Genomic DNA, 19,988 nt, shown 5'->3' with positions numbered 1-19,988 from the left:
CAAATGATAAGGTAGTTAGCTTTAAGCAATAAGTTACCACTGATTTTGATTTCTTCTAAATACTTTTACATTTTCTATAACAATTTCATTGTTATAATTTAAAAACATTTTTATTTTTGTTATTATTATTTTTTTTTACACAGGGCCTTGCTCTGTCACCCAGGCTCGAGTACAGTGGCATGATCACGGCTCACTGCAGCCTTGAACTCCTGGGCGCAAGCAATCCTCCCACCCGAACCTCCCAAGTAGTTAGGACTACAAGTTCATGCCACCATACCTGGTTAACTTTTGTATTTTATAGAGATGGTGCTTCGCCATGTTGCCCAGGCTGGTCTTGAACCCTTGGGCTCAAGTGATCCACCCACCTTGGCCTACCAAAGTGCTGAGACTGTAGGCATGAGCCACTGTACCTGGCAAAAAGATTCTTCTGTTTTTTTTTTGAGATGGAATTTTGCTCTTGTTTCCCAGGCTGGAGTACAATGGCACTATCTTGGCTCATTGCAACCTCTGCCTTCTGGGTTCAAGTGATTCTCTTGCCTCAGCCTCCCAAGTAGCTGGGATTACAGGCATGTGCCACCACGCCTGGCTAATTTTGTATTTTTAGTAGAGACAGGGTTTCTCCATGTTGGTCAGGCTGGTCTTGAACTCCCAACCTCAGGTCATCCATCTGTCTTGGCCTCCCAAAGTGCTGGGATTACAGGCGTGAGCCACCACGCCCGGCCAGCAAAAGCATTTTTAAAAGAGCAAGTAAGACAAATATTGCATACGGGTTATACTGAATATACAAGAATCCTCAGAACACTATCTGACTAATCTTTATCCTCATACCAAATATCTAAATGATTACTACTATTTTTACTAGTCTTTGTAAAATATTTATATATGAAGTTTAACTAAAATAACAGAGTTTTTATGTTACAATAGCCCTTTTATAAAGAGATTAAAAGTAAGAAACAATCACATCTATTGGGGTAGGTGAGAAAACACTAATGAAATAGGTGAAATTTGAGGTTTATTAGAAAATACTCTAAGGAAATGGAGAAAAGTTTCAGAATGAAAATTTAAAGACATATTTGAGAAATGCAAATAAACCTAGGTTTTTTCATGGAGGGATGGAGTGAGAGATTGATGTCAATAGTGGAGAATCTTGAAGGCTCTAATTTGTAGGCAATGGTGAAAGAAATGTTTACCTAATCTAACATGTTTTCAGTAAAGAAGGATTTACAAATAAGAACAATTCTATGTCTACTGGTGTGCTACATTTGGCTTTCTAATTGTCAGCTTGGTATTCCTTGTACTGTAAATTAACATGAGTAGATATTTATTATCTGGACAATCACTAGATCATTGTCTGACAGTAACTTGATCTGAAAAAATTATTTTGGTAGATAAAAGGATGGGTAAGTAGAACTCTTTCTGAATTTATAACTTAGAACAGCAGGTACTACATTCTAAAGGTAGGTGCTAAGCCATTTAGGTTATCTGTGCAGGACTTGGAAAGAAAATGCCCCAAACTAACTCTGCCTCCTCCAAGATGAGCTGCTCATTGTTCATCTCTGAGTTGTGTAAGAAAAAGGTAACAGTTTATGAGCGAGTCTTATATGGAAGATTTCTTAGCTAGGGTTTCTTAAAGCTTCTTTCTACAGAACTACTTGGAGAACCTGTTATGTATTCCCCAGGATGTGACGTAGTAGCAGACACTGGTAGCTGACTCATGCCTAAAAATTCTAAAGGTTAGTGGACAGAAGGAAGAGAGTGCTACATTGAGAGGACCTGTGTTTGTACAATTTAATAAGGAAAGACTCATTAAATTGAGTGAGTTTTCCCCTGACCCAAAAAGACCCTTGAAAAATAATCAGCCCATGGAAGCAACCCAACTATTCACTAATGTATGAATGGAAAAACAAAATGTGGTATATAATTACAATGGAATATTATTCAGCCTTAAAAATGAGGGAAATTCTTACACATGTTACAACGTTAATGAATGTGGAATACATGCCAAGGGAAATAAGCCAGTCACAAAAAGACAAATATTGCATGATTCTATTCAAATGAGGCAGCTACAGTAGTCAAATTCATAGACAAAAGTAGAATGGTGGTTGCCACAGGCTGAGGAGAGGGAATGGGGATTTAGTGTCTCATGGGCACAGAGTTTCAATTTGGGAAGATGAAAAAGTTTGTAGATGGATAGTGGTGATGGTTGTATAACAATGTGAATATACTTAGTACTATACACTTCAAAATGGTTAAAATGATAAATTTCATGTGTTTATTTTACTACTAGTAAAAAAAACAACAACAAAAAGTAATCTTCACCAAGAGGACTGCCTAGAGAAGTGAGCTGACCTTCACAGAGGGAGGGGTCAGGATGGGCCACTGGAAGCCAGGAATGAGAATGGATAATAAGCTGCCAGTCAGGAGAGGCAAAACCATGAGTAATCGCTGACAGGAGATTCCCAGCCAGATAGTTCTCTGAAGAATTTATGAAAGCGGCTTATTACAAAAAGAAAATGTTGGTGTCTGACACAGATGGCCCTGAAATCAGGTTAGGAAATCATAAGACTTCGCCCTTTCATCCTAGCTGCCTCTTGAGTCCTGTATCTGAGTTGGGAGATGAGATGAAGTGAGGAAGAGTAAAGAAGCTATGACTGTGACTCTCTCCCAACTACAGGTTTCTAAATGAGGGGAAGGGAAGACGCTCAAAGACAATTTAACACCTGTGTGTGCCAAAAAAGTGGTGGAATCGTACTAGAGAGTTTATACCAGAAATGGGGATGATTGATTCAACAGAGTAAGTTTAAAGGAAGAGGAGTGAGAAAGAATGAAGTGGCATTCTACTTGCAGCCTCTGAGTCTAATCTTTCACCCAATGAGAGAAAAATCTCTCCTTGGAGATTAGAAGACTCCTGATAAAGGAATCACTGCTTAGACTTCTCTCCTCTTTTACCTTCAGGAAGTTAGATTGGCTTCTTCATCCTCATCTAAAGATATATCCCATGGAAGACAGTATATAGGAAGAGATCTAACATCCTCCCCAAATGAAAGCAACTCTGCATCTGTACCCATAGCTTATGAAGGAGGAAGGGAATACAGAGGTGATGTTATGCCAGTCTGTGGTCAGCAAGGCTGCCACTAAGTAGTTCTCCCAAAATAGGCCAAGCTTTTCCATTCCAGAATGTTGCCATGGCAGAAAAAATAATTATTTGAATAAATAATATATTCAATATACTTTTATTGAGTACCAATTGTATATAGAATACTGAAAGGAATAAACGCTAGATAAGACATGATCACACACTTCAAGGCAAGTATGTTTTAGCAGAGGTAAACATACAGACTCATAATTAACAACAATATAGGGCAAACAGAGGAACAAAAAAACTTTGGGATTGGGTGGTTTATAGAGGGAATTACATTTACATTGTGCTTTGAATGATCGGAAAATTGTGAGTGGATATGGCATAATTGGAACAGAGAAAGACAAAAGTGAAGGAGAGTGGAGATGGCAGAGAAACAGGTAGCTGATCTTCAGACTATGAAGTCACTGGGTTTGTAAGTAGCATATAACACTCTGAGACGAGAAATGAGAACCAGGGGTAGGAAAGTAGTTTGTTATGAGATTTCTGAGGGCCTTAAAGGCCAGGACATTTTTACTCTAAAAGGTAATGGGGGAGTAATTTAAGGTCTATGATTGGGTGAGTGATGAAATCTAAAATATGTTTTAGGAAGAACAAGTAGAAGGCTATTGCAATTGCCCAGTGCAGAGGTAATGGAGCCTTTAAATAGGATGGTTCTTTTGGCAATTGGAAAGGTGGAAATAGATGGGAGAGGCTTTGGGGAGGAAGAACAAATGGGGCTTGGATCCTGATTGCATATGCCTTTTTGTCATTCTCTCTTTGACCCTCATTTCTCCCTCTTCTGATTCTAAAGCTGTATGCAGTGTCCCTTAGCATACAGACTTATATTTTCTGGAAAATTTCTCATCAGTATTAGGTGAGGCTTCATTTGCAGTAACTATGAAAGACCCAAAAGGACAATTCCTGATGTTCAAAATGAGGAAGTAATATTCTACATCTACATCTACATCTGTATTGTATTTTATCTGTATTGTGGCTTTTAGAAAAAGGTTCCACCTTTTACCTAAGAATTTCTACTGTCAGAAAATGTGAACATACACTGGTATAGCTCTTCTGAAGCTCTTGGCATGTAGAATGGAAATCAGAATAATAAAATTAAAGTGATTAAAAATGATAGTAAATTCCTCTCTTTGTTCCGTTATTCAGCTTTAAGAGCATTTCTGCTCTCTAAGAGCCTTAGAGTATTAATTTCATATATTTAGGACAAAGGATTTTAACAATAGAATTATATAATTAAATTATGAAAAATTAAAAACAGTTATCAAAATAATTGAGTTGATAATTCAATTGTTAAAAAAAATCTGGATAATGTATTAGTCACTCCAATTTTTAAAGGCCAGAACAGTAGAAAATGTTTTGTATGCTTACATTTCTGTTTCTCACCATGTGTAGATTATGACTGAAATGAGTTGAAGTTGCCAGTATGTGACAACAAGGAAGGGACTGCCTTGCATTACAAGTCTTTTGGGGAAGCTTTGTCCTTGGAGATGTCTAGCTTTTCAAGACCTGTTCTGTTTCTGACATGGTAAATTTTGTATTTCTATGCCCTAGACTTTTCTGCAGGTGCATATATAGTAACACAAGCTACAGGCAATGGGCCTGCATTGAGCAAGCAGTAGTGCCCTGGAGCAGCTGCACCTGCAGTGCTTCTAGGATGATCAGTGGTGTGACTAAACAGCATGTATCAAAGAACTAGGAAACAGGCAATCTGTTTTCAGCTCTGACTTTAAGCAGGAAGTGATTTTCCTGATAAAACAGGCAAAAGAAAAAATTATAGCTCCCCAATCAGAATAGCCTTACAGGAAATCTTGGGCTAAGTAGACAAAACTCAATGAAGATTAAGGACTGCAAGTGCACTGGTTGATAATAACAGCTAATTTTTATTAAGAACAAATTATAACTAAACACTCTTTCTAAACACTTATCCTGCATTTTTTTTGTAACTGTTAAAACAGGAGTAATTTTTTTTAATGTTTAATTTCTGTAGGCACATGGTAGGTGTATATATTTGTGGGGAAACAGGCTTCTTATACCCATTTGACATATGAAAAAAAGAGATTGAGAGATTAAGTAGCTTGCCCAAGGTCGATAGCTACTGAATCAGGAATCAAGCCTAATTAACTGCTCAGGCTAACACTAAAATCAACACCAAATCTTCTCCCTACACTGCCTTTTGCATGGATAAAGTCAGCAACCTCCTTCTGCAGGGGATACTGACACAAAGCAAGATCTGCATTAAAAGTATACTTAAAGCAATGAAGTTCTGGTTTAGAAATAGGCAGATCGATGGAACAAAGTAACATGTAAAGAAATATACTTGAATATATATAAGAATTTATATAATTTAATGTGGTATTGCATATTGTTTGAGTAGGCAGATAAGCTAGATATGAGCAGGAGGGGGACTCCCCTGAGAAAAGGGAGGTTTGGAAAAATCTCATACCCCAGAGACCACCCAAAACACGCATCCTAGCTATGAGCAGAGAGGAAGAGAAATACCTATGTAGAAACGGACACCCCTTAAGACTGCCAGTAATCACTCACACTGCAATTAACCCATCAGAATGTAGCTAGCTACATTAGGGGAAAGAGGGAAAAAGGAGAAATGTTTGCACTTGTTGCACCTAAGAGATACACAGGTGCAGTAAGTACAGATTTAACCACTTTCCAACCTTGCTCAGGTGGTGATAATGAGTAATGCAGGAGTATGTAGAATTCATATTCAATACAGGCCAGTACATACATGTGAACTAACCGTAGGGGAAAATCCCACAAATTTGGGGTGGAAACTAGGTGGGGGAAAAGGTGGGGACTTAAGGCAGAAGTGGGAACTAGGCAAAGACAAAGGTGGAGACTTGAGGCGGAAGCAGAAACTTGAAGAAACAGTGCCACAATAACCACAATGCAGAACTCCCAGGGCTGCAGCTGGCTTTTTCCCTCTTGAACAGCCTGCTCTGCCTCATCTTTCAGCATGCACCGTCTCTGCTTCTACCCAGCCCTTGCTGCTACTACTCCTGTTTCTCCAGCTAGACCAGCCTGCTCCTCTCCTGGAATGTCCTTAGTTCAATCAACTCTGTAATCTTTATTTGCTTTCAAAAAATCTTTTGCTTACGTTACTAATTGGCCTCTTGGCTAAATTCTTCTCCCAAGCAAGACAAGAACTGAGGATTCCTGCACCTCCTGGTAACCAAATCATCAGGAAAAGTACCCAGTATTAAATAAATATATGGAAATCAATGGCTGTTTGGGAGAAAAAATAAAGTTAAAGCCCTATCTTTTTATTTTTAAAGTATACTTCTAGTGAGCTCTGAGTGTTTTAGAGACTATACTCTGCCCCATTTGTGGGGATTATTAGTCTTTCCAGGTAATTTATGTGGTGAATATTACTTTCAGACGATGTACCACAAACGAAAGTAATTTTGTTAAAAATGCTTTGGGAATAGGATTTTTAAAAGACAGAAGAGAACAGTGTGGTTCTGTCTCTTGAGTCTCATGAACACACAGCAAGACATGTATTCCCATTAGCTCTCTAGGCCATGAGCTATGTGTGCTCCCTTTCTAAGGAAGGATTCTAGGGTGGTTTTTGTTATTGGGTACTGTGGAATGGATTATTTCCCTCCACTCTTGTTGCTAACTGAAAAAAAAAAAAAAAAGACACATTGCAATAAGGTTATGGGATTGAAAGAGCTACATTTAGACACAGCTATTTTGGGGTCAAGGTCAAGCAGGACAAAAATGGAAGAGAATAAGGAAAAATGAAACAACACAAGGAGAAGAGGAACCTGGCCACCCCTGAGTGAAGAATCTTTTCTTAGCCACAGTGGAAAAGGGGAAAGGGCTAGCCCAGAATCTCGGAAAGAAGAGATAGGAATGATAGAGGGTAACATGGCATTTGGTTCTGTTCCTCCTGGCTCTCTCTCTCTCTCAGCTCTGTTATTACCATTTTACTTTAAAAAATTTTTGCTGGATCATTTATAGTCTTATAAAGTAGCTCAAATCTTTTATGGGACTAAGCAGGTTATAAAGACATATTTTTAATATAAATATTTACAAAAATATTATGCTTACACATATTCATGCATATTTATAAATACATAAAATATATATATTTATTTAGAAGTTAATGTGTATTATAATATTGTAAATCTCATTCCTGAATTTGGGTTTAGTAGTTCTCAAATAATGATTTTTTTGTCTTTATAAAGTCCTCAGGGTAAGAAATCCTTACAGATGCACTTGCATGTAGATTCCTAAGCCAGGGAGTGCGGTAGACGCCACCTGATCACTAGTGTCAAGAATTTTGTACTCAGTGGGATGGGAGTTGGCTGACAGTGGAAGGGGTGAGAGCAAGATGGTAACACCATAATTCTGACTGGGAATGCCACTTTCGACACTGGCACAAAATAAAGCATGTGGAACATACAAGTCATCACCTATAAGTCAACTTCTTGAAAGTTTAAGATTGTCACAAGTCTAAGAGTTGGGCTGGAGATTTGGCAGAGTTGGTAATAATTTTTGTGCCTAAGGACAGAGAGATCTGAGTTACATAAACAAGAAGTGTTCACTATGAACTGAAATAACCAATTCATGGGTAGGGAGACTGAGGCTAGAAATTCTAGGGTACATGAGTGTTTTCTAGATAATGGTAACTGTGGCTCATTGGAGCAGGAGTAGTGCCAGTGAGAGTGGTGCCTTTTACTGAATCTTCCCATCTGGGGGTAAATGGCCATTCATGCTGCAACCCAGTTATTCTAGCTCCTTTTCAAGAGGATGACGATGTGCCAGAGGTAGGTGAGGAGTGAGAATATAGGTATACGTAAGATGTTCCCTCTTTGTGTGTTAATTATACTGTGACATAATGAAGTAGGATTTAGACGGAACTAGTGTATGGTGTGCCTTTCTTTTCATAGCTACAGGTACTAAACAACAATGGGTGAAGCAACACTGTGGAGATCAGAATTTGATGATGGTGAAGGAGACATAACTCAACATTGGCTGTTCTAATTTCCTGTATTTTGCTATTTCTCCCCAATCCATGGTGATTTCTCAGTAATAAATATACTACTACAAATAATAACAGTGTCATTTCTATGATTTTATTGAATGCTTATTAACATCTTCACATGCCTCATCTCATTTAATTCTCACAAATGAGGCAGGTGACAGATCCAGGAGTTAAAAATAGTTCTACACACAGACCTTAATGCTCTACTAATGATTCTTATCAGTTGGTTGCATGTTTACAGTTCACCCATTTATTGATTTATCCTATAGATACTGTTTTTAGTCCTTACTGTAAAAAAATATTACATATAAACAAAGCAGGGCTATCTCAGAAGAACAAAAAGCATCCCTTACCTTGATTCTTTCCTTCCTCCTTTTTTCCCTCCCACCCTTCATTCAAAAATTATTCAATAAATCCCTTCTTTGTGCTAAGCACCCTGCTAGGCATTGCAAATAAAAATCCCTGTGCTTCTCGAATTCATAATTTACCCAGAAAACTAAAAGCATATAGATAACTATAATTTTATATCTTTTACATCTCAAATCAGAGTAGCACAGGTAACATTGATTTGCCTACTTTTTACATCTGGCTTAACACACAGAATATTTTGAAGATTTCCTATGTATCATATCACTCTTCTATATACTTTTATCTTGGCACTGACATTTTATCTTGCCTACTTAATAAGCATTTCATAGATATAAAGAAAACCTTTGGTAAAATCTACAGAGCAGGCTGGATGTGGTGGCTCATACCTACAATCCTAGCACTTTGGGAGGCCGAGGGGGACAGATAACCTGAGGTCAGGAGTTTGAGACCAGCCTGGCCAACATTGTGAAACCCTATCTCTACTAAAAATATAAAAATCAGCTGGGCATGGTGGCGGGTGCCTGTAATCCCAGCTACTTGGAAGGCTGAGGCAGGAGAATCGTTTCAATCCGGGAGGCAGGGGTTGCGGTGAGCTGAGATCACACTACTGCACTCCAGCCTGAGCAACAGAACTAGACTTCATCTCAAAAAAAGGAAAAAAAAAAAAAAAAAATCCACAGAGCAGAAGCTAGAAGGAAAAAATAAGTCTTGGGTCAAAACAAGCATCTGAGATTTGGGGGAGATTAGAACTGCTCTTTTGGAACTTAATGCGTCTGAGAGGACACATGTGCAGACATGGGAATAGGTCAATGTTCTTGATGGGACATGTGTTGGGGGAGGGAGGGAGAAAGAGAGTCAGATAATGACAGGAGCAGATTTCCCCACCTAGGTCATATATTCTTATAGTGAAGTTTTCTCCTATGATAAAAAAAAGTTGTAACTTTATAGAATATATAAATGTCTTTGAATCTAAGTTTAAAATAAATTTTAAATCCTGCTGAATTATCTTTGGATTATCACTATTTAATAAATATAATTATAAAAATCTACATCTAAATATAGGACATATATGAATAGATTTCGGGGTATCTGTGAACTCTTGAAATAATATGCAACATTGTTTTTCTAGACTTCATGAAATGTAAACCCATGACCTAAAATGATTAAGGACCAATAAATAGATAATTAAAATTTGAGACATGTAAAATTTGAGCCCTACAACCAGGGAAATTTTTCCCTCATAAATTAGAGCTAGCAGCATAAAAACCTGACATAAATACTGTACTTACATCAAGAGCCACAGATTGCTTGGCCCAGGATTTCTTCACTTGATCATACATAATTGTGTTGTTGATGCCAAGTCCACAAAAGATGACAAATGCCTAGGAAAGTACAAACCTGCTAATTAAACATTGCGGCAACTCATTGGTAAAATCTAATATGAAAGTGGGGAGTCACCAGGGATGGGTCTGAAATACAATCTTATTGTACACAGAGGTAGGCCTTGGGGAAATAAGCATATAAAAATTCTTAATTACTATTATTATATAACAACTTTATAGCTCACACTGCACATGAGAAAAAATTATGAATTTAATGTCATTATAGGGAAACTACTTCATATGTTTAAACATACTGATAGTCTGTTTAAATGGGTTCTTAATTTATTTACGCTGTGGACTGATTTTAGTAAATCCATTCTATTTAACCAAAGCAACCTCTTTTAGTTGCTAGGCTATACAATATTTTGGTAAAAAGCTAAGTTAATGTAACCATAGGGTAAGTGTTAAGGGGAAGGAGGATTGAGTTAGAACCATTAATAAAGAAGCTATGAGGTATTCTTGAGTAGAGAAAGATAATGATGAGTTTTCATGTTGGCTACCGGTCCAGTCTATGAGGAAGCCCATTCAAGGCTAACCTCTTCATTTAGAGAGCCTGGAGTGAATGAACAGAAGCGCATAAACAAGAGAAAAGTGAGGGCGGTACACCTGGCAGAGCTGGCTTAGGGTTTCATGACTCTGAACACACATAAGCAAGACAAGAATAAAACAATAACAATTTGGGGAAAAGAGGGAAATTCTGTAATAAAGTTAGGATAAAAATAATGGATGGTTACAAAATAATCCAATTTGTAAAAAAATAGGATCAAATCTCACTTAAGCATTTATACATTCCTTAAATCTTCCTGTAAATTCTGTCCTCCATTAAGTATAATAATAATTGATTAATTATTTGTCTTTTCAAATTTGGGCAAGCCTCAACCAGGGGACTATTGATGACTCCGTATAAACCTCGGTTTATACATTTATTTTCTTACCTCAAAAAGTCGTTGATCTGCATCATCAAAAGGTTTCCCATCAAGTCTATTTAACACCTGAGCCACTCCTGTGGGAAAAGAGTGAATTATGTGGTCATTTTTAGTACTGGACATTGTGCTTCTCTAATAAAATAACCCACAGCTAACTCTATGCCTCCTTTAGGGAACTACGCTCAGTTTAAACTCTGGTCTCTCAAGTGCCTGCCAATTTCATGAGAATAAATCTGAGGTGTGCAGTCTATCTTCAAGGCTGATTTATTTAGACTAGATCTCAGTAGAGTTTGGAGTTCTACCAAGGCATTAATCTGATTCTAGATGACTAGTTACAGTAACTCGAATATATCCCCCCATATTTATATGTATGTTTGTGTATATATATATATATATATATATATGCATATACATATGTATTTGTGTGTGTATATATATATATGAGAATATATATACACACACAGTTATATATACAACTTAGTATATATGTAGCTGAATATGTGTGTGTATTCAGTTATATATATTTCAACTGAATATATATATGTGTATATATATATACATTTCATTTTCTGAAGCACAATACTTGAGAGGGGCAGTATGGCATCGTGACTAAGAACAAAAGCTTTGGACTTAGATGGTCTGGGTTCAAATTTTAACTCCACCATCAGGTGTGTGACCTTGGGGATGTTACCTAGCTTTTTTAGCACTTAATTTCCTCATCTGTAAAATGGAGATTAAAATGTTAACTACCTAAGAGGGTTATGACAATTAAATGAGAAAATGTTAGAATGTTTGTAAAGCATTTAGCATATTGCTTCACTCAGTGTAAATATTCAAGAAATGTTAGGAATTACTACAAACAATAAAAGTTGATTAATACAGTTAACTCTCAAAGCAAGGTTAGTTCTGTTGCCTGCTACCAATGGGGTACGTGATTCTAAAAACTTAATTTATGAGTGGTTACTATTTCCAATGTTCACTTTTAGCATTATATCAGATGTCTGAGGGCATGACTTTCAAAACACACAAGTTTAACAAGAAAAATCAACTATCTTGAAAATCATTAGCCTTTATCCTCATTTAGCACAGAAAAAAAAAACTCCAGCTATAATTCTAAAATATGCTTGTATTTTTAAAAACACCCAACTTCCCACCAGGGAGGTAAGTCACCCTATGCTAGAAGATTATATATATATATATATATATATGTATATATAATGAAACACAAAACTATTAGCATGTAACCAGGCAAACTATGGTTCTAATTCTGAAGTAATAATGGATGTTTACTATCAGGATTGAAATGTAGGACTGTGAGATTGCTGTGGAATATCAACAGATAACACATGGTGTTTCTTATAAACTTTGTCTTTAAACATAAATTTATTTAAAACTGTGCATGATGTGGTTTAATTCTTTGTACTAGAAGCTTAGATCCCAAATCTTAGAATATTCTTCATCTTCAACAATGTATCAATATTTTTATGCAGATTAAGCTGATGAAAAAAATTATCTCAGAATTCAGATCTTGACAACACTCACAGAATATTAAATCCTTTAATAAGCAGCAGTGTTTTAGACTTTAACAGGCAATTTTAGGGGGAAGCAGAGAAAGGCAAATAGATGCATTAGTTACCAAATGAATTAGTGTTCTTATGTCTCTTAGGAAAAAAAAGTCATATTTTAATTCTGTTTGAATAATTTCAACTAATTACTCCATCCTTCATGACTTCTCTATTTCAACCATGAATTCTTGTTGGGGCTTCTTTCTTGACTTTGATGCTTTCCTGGTTGAGTTTTTTGAGGAGAAGGAAAGGGGAATGGAGGAAGTAAAAATTGGAAGCTGTTTTTCACCCATGATTCCTTTGTTATGGGAAAATCTGGCCTATTTGAGAACTGCCCAGGCAGAAAGATGCATGCTCAGTATATGACCAATAGATAGTGTTCTTTATTCCTTTGCCTTTACACCATGTATAAAAGCACAGGTATAAACACATTGACATAGTAAGAAAGTCTGTACTAGAAGTTAGGAAGCCTGAGTTTTAATCTTGACCTTCTACTAACTTTTTGGTTTTCTTGAAGTCATTTCTCTCTCTCTCTCTTTAATTATTTTATCCTCTCTCTCTCTGCTGCTACTTCCACAAGGTGAAGTAAAAGAGTTCTATTGGTTGATAACTCAGATTTTCTTCAACTTTAAAATTTATTGGTTCTTTCAACTTAGTAATTATTTGTTCAAGTTGTGGTTAATGTTGATTCTTTAGGAGTTTGCACTTACGAGATTATACAAGAGTGTGAGACATAGTTTGATGAGTCCTTGGTGTAAAAAGGGGGAACACACGAAAAAGATATGGGAGTATTTTAAAGCAAATTTCTGTTTCTTTATGCAAGAAGTTTAATTATTTAGGTAATTTCTTACCAATTATTTGGTGGTTGCTATTCCAAATAGGGACACAGAGAACAGATCTTATGTGAAAACCAGATATGTGGTCCGCCTAGAAAACGAGAAAGAAGTTAATTAAAATTAAATATTAACTATTCATTTCTGATTTACATTTTACCATTCTTTATAACAGATACTCAAAAATAACTTTCAAAAAGTTATTTTATACATTGTAACCTAATTTTGTAATGCATAAACTCACTCACCTGCCTCCTTCATTGCAATGAACATACTACAGAAATCAAATCCAAGCCAAATATGAATCAACCAAAAAAATCCCAAACCAACATGACCTCCTCCAATCCCTGTAGCCATAGAGAATTGGACATGAAATTGTCTTAATCAAGACCACACCAGCAGACAAGAATTCCAGCAACTGTTTCTTCTCTATTTAAAGCACTTTAATTAAACCAGTGATCAATATTTATCTTTGAGCACACTTGTTAGTAAAAAAAGTTTGTGCTTATAATGCTGTCATATTTACATTTACTTTTAACACCGTATATTTTTACTGTTACTAAATTATTACATATGTTATCAAATCTATATACAAAAAAGGTAAGATAAATGTAGAGGCTTGAAGATCTTCCTTCTGTTCCCCAAAAGATATCAGGAGGTGACAGATTTAAAATGCAGAGGTATAATTATCAATATCAAACATTGAGTAACAAACTCCATTTAATATTAAAAACAATGGTCGATATTTGAATTGTTAGAAACTGCTAAGAGTGAAAGGGTCTTAGTGAGTTAACATGACCTTGATTTTCAGTGAGAAAGGTCAATCTACTGTTTCAAGACAATAGGAGAAAACAAGAAGATATCAAGATTTTGGATCACGGATATTGAGATAAAAAGACATTTTAAGTTTTGGGGTACATGTGAAGAACATGTAAAATTGTTGCATAGGAACACACGTGGCAGTGTGATTTGCTGCCTTCCTCCCCATCACCTACATCTGGCATTTCTCCCCCTGCTATCTCTCCCCAGCTTCCCACCCCCCACCGTCCCTCCCCTATTTCCCCCTAACTGACCCCAGTGTGTAGTGCTCCCCTCCCTGTGTCCATGTGTTCTCATTGTTCAACACCCGCCTATGAGTGAGAACATGCGGTGTTTGATCTTCTGCAATAAAATAAATAAATGGGAAAAAAAATAATAAAAAAAATAAATGATTTCTCCTTTACATACATAGTAGCATGGGAAAAAATACTGATAATACTAAATGCTGATGAGTATGCAGAGATACTTAGATCTCTTATACATTGCTGGTAGGAATGTAAATTGGGGCAGCTACTCTGGAAAACAGTTTGGCAGTTTCATATAAAATTAAACATTGCTTACCATAAAAAAAAAAAAAAAAAAAAGACATTTTAAGCTATTCTTTGTTGAAGGTAAAAGTGACATATTTTAAACACTTGAAACTAAAAGTTAATTTACACACCTAAATCTTAAATTTGGATGTCTTTCTTTTTGACATTTCTCTTTGATATGTTAATTTTCTAGATACCTTCTATTCATTGCGCCAATATGTTAGTTTCTATTTTTCAATGTTTTTTGAAGATTAACATGCATGTAGAAAGGCCCAAAAATTATAAGTACACAGCTTAATGGATTTTTTTACAAAATGAATAGACCTATGCAACTACCATCAGGATCAAGAAATAGGTGAGGGGAGGAAGGCAGAAAAATCACACTGCCACGTGTGTACCTATGCAACAATCTTGCATGTTCTTCACATGTACCCCCAAACCTAAAATGCAATAAAATAAATAAATAAATAAAAATAAATAAAAAATAAAAAAAAAAGAAATAGAATATTATCACCACCCCAGAAGTCACCTCCATGCCCCTTCCCTCTTCCCAAAAGACAACCACTATATGGCCTTCTAACACCATACATCAGTTTGCTCACTCTTAACTGTATACAAAATGAATTGCTAAATGTGTGTTCTTCTGTGTCTGGCTTCTCTTGCATATTATGTTTTTGAGATGCATTCATTTTGGTCATTTTCATGGCAGCATGATGTCCCACTATATGAATATAATACTATTAATTCATTCTATGCTTGATAAACACTGGGTTACTCCAGTTTGTAGCAATTACACATAATGCAATTATCAAAATTCTTGTACATACTTAGTGCACATATGCATTTTGGATAGGCATATACCTATAATAGAATTGCTGAGTTATTCACATGTTCAGCTTCAATTGATATATTTTTAAAGTTTTGCAAAGTAGTTGTACCAATTTACCTTCTAACCAGAAGTGTATGAGAGTTCCAGTTAATTTACATCATCACCAACATTTGATGTTGTCAGGGTTTTTTAAAAAAATTGACAATTCTGATAGATATGTGGTTGTATCTCCTTGTGAAAGAAATTCGATTATCTCTGATGACTAGGGTGACCATAAATCCTGGTTTAAGTCTGTTTTCTTGACATAATTATTAATAATATGCCTTTCATTCCCTAAAGTGTCCAAATTTGGCCAATAAATTTATGATTTTCTTACTTATGACTAATGAAGTTGAGAAACTTTTCATATACTTATCATCTACTTCTATTCTTTTTCATGAAGTGCCTGTTCAGAACTTTGGCCTTTTTTCCAGTTGGGTTGTCTGACTTTCTAAAACTGGCTTGTAAAAGTTTCTTCTATATTCTGGATAAGAGCCCTTTGCCGGGTATATGTATGACAAATACTTTTCTTATTCTATGACTTGTTTTCCCACTCTGCTAATAGTGTCTTTTGATTCAGAGGTCACTAATATGATTTAGTCAAATATTTCAATTTTTAAATTTGTGGTTAGTAATTTTTTGGTCTTATTCAAGAAATCTTTCCATATCCCAACCTCATGAAGATATTCTTCTGTTCTTTACCTAGAATCCTTATTGTTTTAACTTCCATATTTAAACTTACAATCCAACTGAAAATGATTTTCATGTATAATATGAGCTAGGAGTCAAAATTTTTTTTTGAAAAGCATATTCAATTGATCCACCACTGTTTTGAGTGAAAAAGCAATACCTCTCCCCATCACTCTACTGTGCCATCATTTTCATTAATCAACTGTTCATATCTATTTGGATCTGTTTCTGAACTCTCGATTCTATTCCATTGATCTAGGTATCTTTCCTTATGCCAATACCATACGGCCTTAAATAATATAGTTGTATAATAAGGCTCAGTATCTGGTAGTGCAAATCCTCCAACTTTGTGCTTCTTCAAGATTGCCTTTACTATTGCCTTAAATAATATAGTTGTATAATAAGGCTCAGTATCTGGTAGTGCAAATCCTCCAACTTTGTCCTTCTTCAAGATTGCCTTTACTATTTTTGGCCTCTGGCATTTCTGTACCAATTTTAGAATCAATTTACAGTTTATACACATACACATACATTCCTGGGATTTTTATTGGTACTTTTTGAATCTATCAATTTGGGGGAGAATTGACACCTTTAAAAAACTGAGTCTTTCAATCCATAAATATCCCTTAAGTTATTTAAGGCTCTTAAAATTTCTCTTAGCAAAGTTTGGTAGTTTTTCCATGCAGCGTTTTTACACATAATTTGTTATATATGTATCTTGATGTTTAAAAACTTAATGATATTGCAAATAATGTTAATATTTTATTTTCTAATGCTTGTAATTGGTACATAAAAATAAAATTGACGTTTTAATATTTAATTTGTATCCATCAATCTTGCTACATTCAATTATTAACTTTAATGTCTTACCTTTAAAGTGTTTTGGATTTTCTTGCCACATGATCACATCATCTTATCCTTTAATTGTTACACATTTTACCATGTAATTTTAGATTATGTGATTTTTTCTTTTTTAATTTGTCAATAGAGTGAATTATATCGACTGATATTTGACAATTCCAGATGCAAAACCAAAAACATAAGCATAAATCATTCATCCAGTGTACTCTTCCAAAAAATATTTATTTACCACCTCCTATACACCAGACACATTGCTTAGTATTGAGGACAGAAAAAAGAATTCACATAGTCATTACGCTTGAGGTACTCACAGTGTAGGAAAGATAGCAATATTGAGATAAAATCAGTGTCCAAGTAGAGGAAGTTCAAACACTATTGGAAAGACAACAACTGACTCTGTTTAGAGAAATCAGGAACAGCTTAAGACCCTTTACAGTGAATCTTCAAAGACAACAGTGATGATGATAAGCGCACATTTGTTGGATATTCACTCTGTGTCTGGCACTCTGCTCAGCACTTTTTAATGCATTATTTTATACTTTTTACAACCACCCCATGAAGCAGGTACTGTTATCATCCTCTCTTATCAGATGAGACTTACAGAGATTAACTGCCTTGGATGGGAGAGGCTGACTCAAAGGAACACAGCCAAAGGCAAACACACATCCATCAAAGTTAACTTCCAAAAAAAAAAAAAAAAAAACAGGTTTTCTTCCTCTCCCCAACGATAAAATCTGAATTAAGTCAATACCAGCAAGCATGAAGAGAAGAAAGTCAATTTTAGAGAGGTTTCAGAGGTATAATCTATAGGCTTAAGCTACCCATGGCAGCACTAGCATGGCTGGGTCTGCTTTGTTTTGCTGAGGGAGGGTCACACAGCATTGTGCCAACCACTGGGTCTGAGGCAGCATCGAGTAGTAAACACAATTGTCTCCGACAACTCTGGAACAACAGTAGCCCCTGTCTAACCTCTCCTACAAAATTTGGGCAGCTGAGGGACAGATCACAATGAGCAGGAAGAAAAAGGAACATGCAGTAAGAAAGATAATTTAGAAGCTGGTGGTGAGAAAAAAAACCTTTAGGCTGTTCACCAGTTAAATAAAAGAGAATGTTGTTTACCCATCACTTTTAAAGCATTACAGTTCTCCAAAAGAGTTTTTTATTCTGGGAAAGTGGGAGTACACACTCTCCCATCCCCGTGGAGGATAACAATGAGGTTTCCAGTTTGCATAAAGGTGGAAGAGTTCCCTGAAGTGGGGAACACAGGAAATTCGAGGAAAATAATACAGATTCCCAATGGACACACTTTACAAGGGAGAGGGGCTGGAGATACTAATCTTGGAGTCATCAGTTATCTGTGTTAATTTCATGAGTAAAATCACCAAGAAAAAATTTGTCCTACAAAAAGACTAAAAATTGAACTTTGGGGAACATAATACTTATTGCTAGAAGAAAAAGGTGACATCAGTGACAGGGATGGACAAGAACTCCAAAGCTCATGCTTTTAACCCAAAGGCTTTACTGCATCTATAATGTGTGAATAGATTTCTACAACCTTCCTGGAAATAGGTTCATTGATGTGTATCCAGAGCCTAAAAAGTATAAACACATACTCTTTGGCCTATCAATTTCATATGTAGGAATTTATCCTGTGGTAATTATCAAAGCTATGCCCAAAACTTTACATGTAAAACTGTGAATCACAGCATTATTTATCTTACTGATTTATTAGAATAACATGAATATTCAACTGGAGGGAGTTGGTTAAGTAAATCATAGCACATTCCTACAACAGAATATTATGCATCTAATTGAAATCATGCTATAGAAGAATAGTTACTCATATGGAAAATATTTAATGTATTAAATGATAATAGTGTACATGCCTGTGGTTATACAAAAGCATATCATATACATTGAAGAATCCCGGAAAAATTATGACCATAATAGTTTCCTTTGAATTTCTTGGCTGTCTACCGTCATACCATGCTGAATGCACTCAATCTCGTCTGAATTTCTTGGCTATGAGAATTTTAAAATTATTGTTCCTAGTTTGTAGATTTTAGATAATAAACATAGATAATTTGTCCATAAGGGAAGAAGTTATTTTCTAAGTAGAACTAAGGAGGAACAACAGTGTCCAATGCTATAGAATAGTCTAATGAGCACTGAAAGTGGCTTACTGAATTTAGCAACATAGTAGGATAATTGAAGGCAAAAATGGTCAAGGGAAGAAAGGATGTGATCAGGAATAAAAGTCAAGTGGTTAGTACTGGAGGAGAGGAAGGTCACACTAAGAAAGCAGAGCTACATCTATTCAGAGCCAGAGTCTTGTGTGGGCTGAGCACAAGAGGAGAGAGGAAGCATCAGAGAATGCGGAGGGTGTCTTTAAAGTGTTTCCACTGTGGTTGAGGAAGGAGGTGAGGCCAAGGAATGGTGATGATACACATGCTTGATGAGCCCAACTAGATGGAAGAAGAGAACAAGGGAGGATGGCAGAGTGTGAGGAGAGTGCATTTTTCCATTGTAAAATCATTAATGCAACTCCTTAATTGGCTATTTGTGGCAGCAGCTATTGTTTCTGAAAAACTGTGCTAATCCTGCTTAGTTCATGTAACCATAAGAAAAGACAAGGTTCAGGAGTCCATTTTATCCTCTGTAAGGCTGGAGGAAAAGGAGAAGCAAGATTAAAGAAGCACAAGATGTCTAAAGAATAAATTCCAAACAGGGAGAAAGAGTAATAAGCAAGTATGAAGGAAAGAATCATTTTTGTTCACCAGATAACCCCAACTCACCACATCAAATCAGTCAATGGAGCTCAAAAATGCCCATCAGCCACAGCATCCCAACAAAGTCACCCAAAGCTTCAATGCCTCAATTTTATCATTAATATTTATCTCCTGAACACCGAAATGGTAACATTGGTTATCTCCATATTTTGACCTCACTGCTGATTGCCATCTTTGTGCTTTTTCTTGTTTTCCAAGTTGTTTTTTTTTTT

General features: G+C 35.9%; 2 protein-coding genes across 5 annotated transcripts in view; one reads left to right on the top strand and one right to left on the bottom strand.

Moving 5' to 3' along the window:
* Positions 1-19,988, top strand: part of RBM45 (RNA binding motif protein 45) — a 485,504-nt gene that overhangs the window by 218,039 nt on the left and 247,477 nt on the right. The gene's annotated exons all lie outside the window — the stretch shown is intronic.
* PDE11A (phosphodiesterase 11A) overlaps positions 1-19,988 on the bottom strand; it is a 385,263-nt gene that overhangs the window by 168,473 nt on the left and 196,802 nt on the right. The window contains exons 7-9 of the mRNA XM_032292833.1: positions 13,238-13,313; positions 10,831-10,898; positions 9,803-9,895 (exon numbers count right to left, since the gene is read on the bottom strand). Of these exons, the coding sequence (XP_032148724.1) occupies positions 9,803-9,895; positions 10,831-10,898; positions 13,238-13,313 (237 nt within the window). The remainder of the gene's footprint in view (positions 1-9,802; positions 9,896-10,830; positions 10,899-13,237; positions 13,314-19,988) is intronic.

Source organism: Sapajus apella, unplaced genomic scaffold (assembly GCF_009761245.1).
Source record: "Sapajus apella isolate SASKATOON/1434 unplaced genomic scaffold, GSC_monkey_1.0 scaffold28, whole genome shotgun sequence".
Classification (NCBI taxonomy): domain Eukaryota; kingdom Metazoa; phylum Chordata; class Mammalia; order Primates; family Cebidae; genus Sapajus; species Sapajus apella.
Note: the sequence above shows the minus strand (reverse complement) of the source record. Positions and strands in the feature narration are given on the sequence as shown.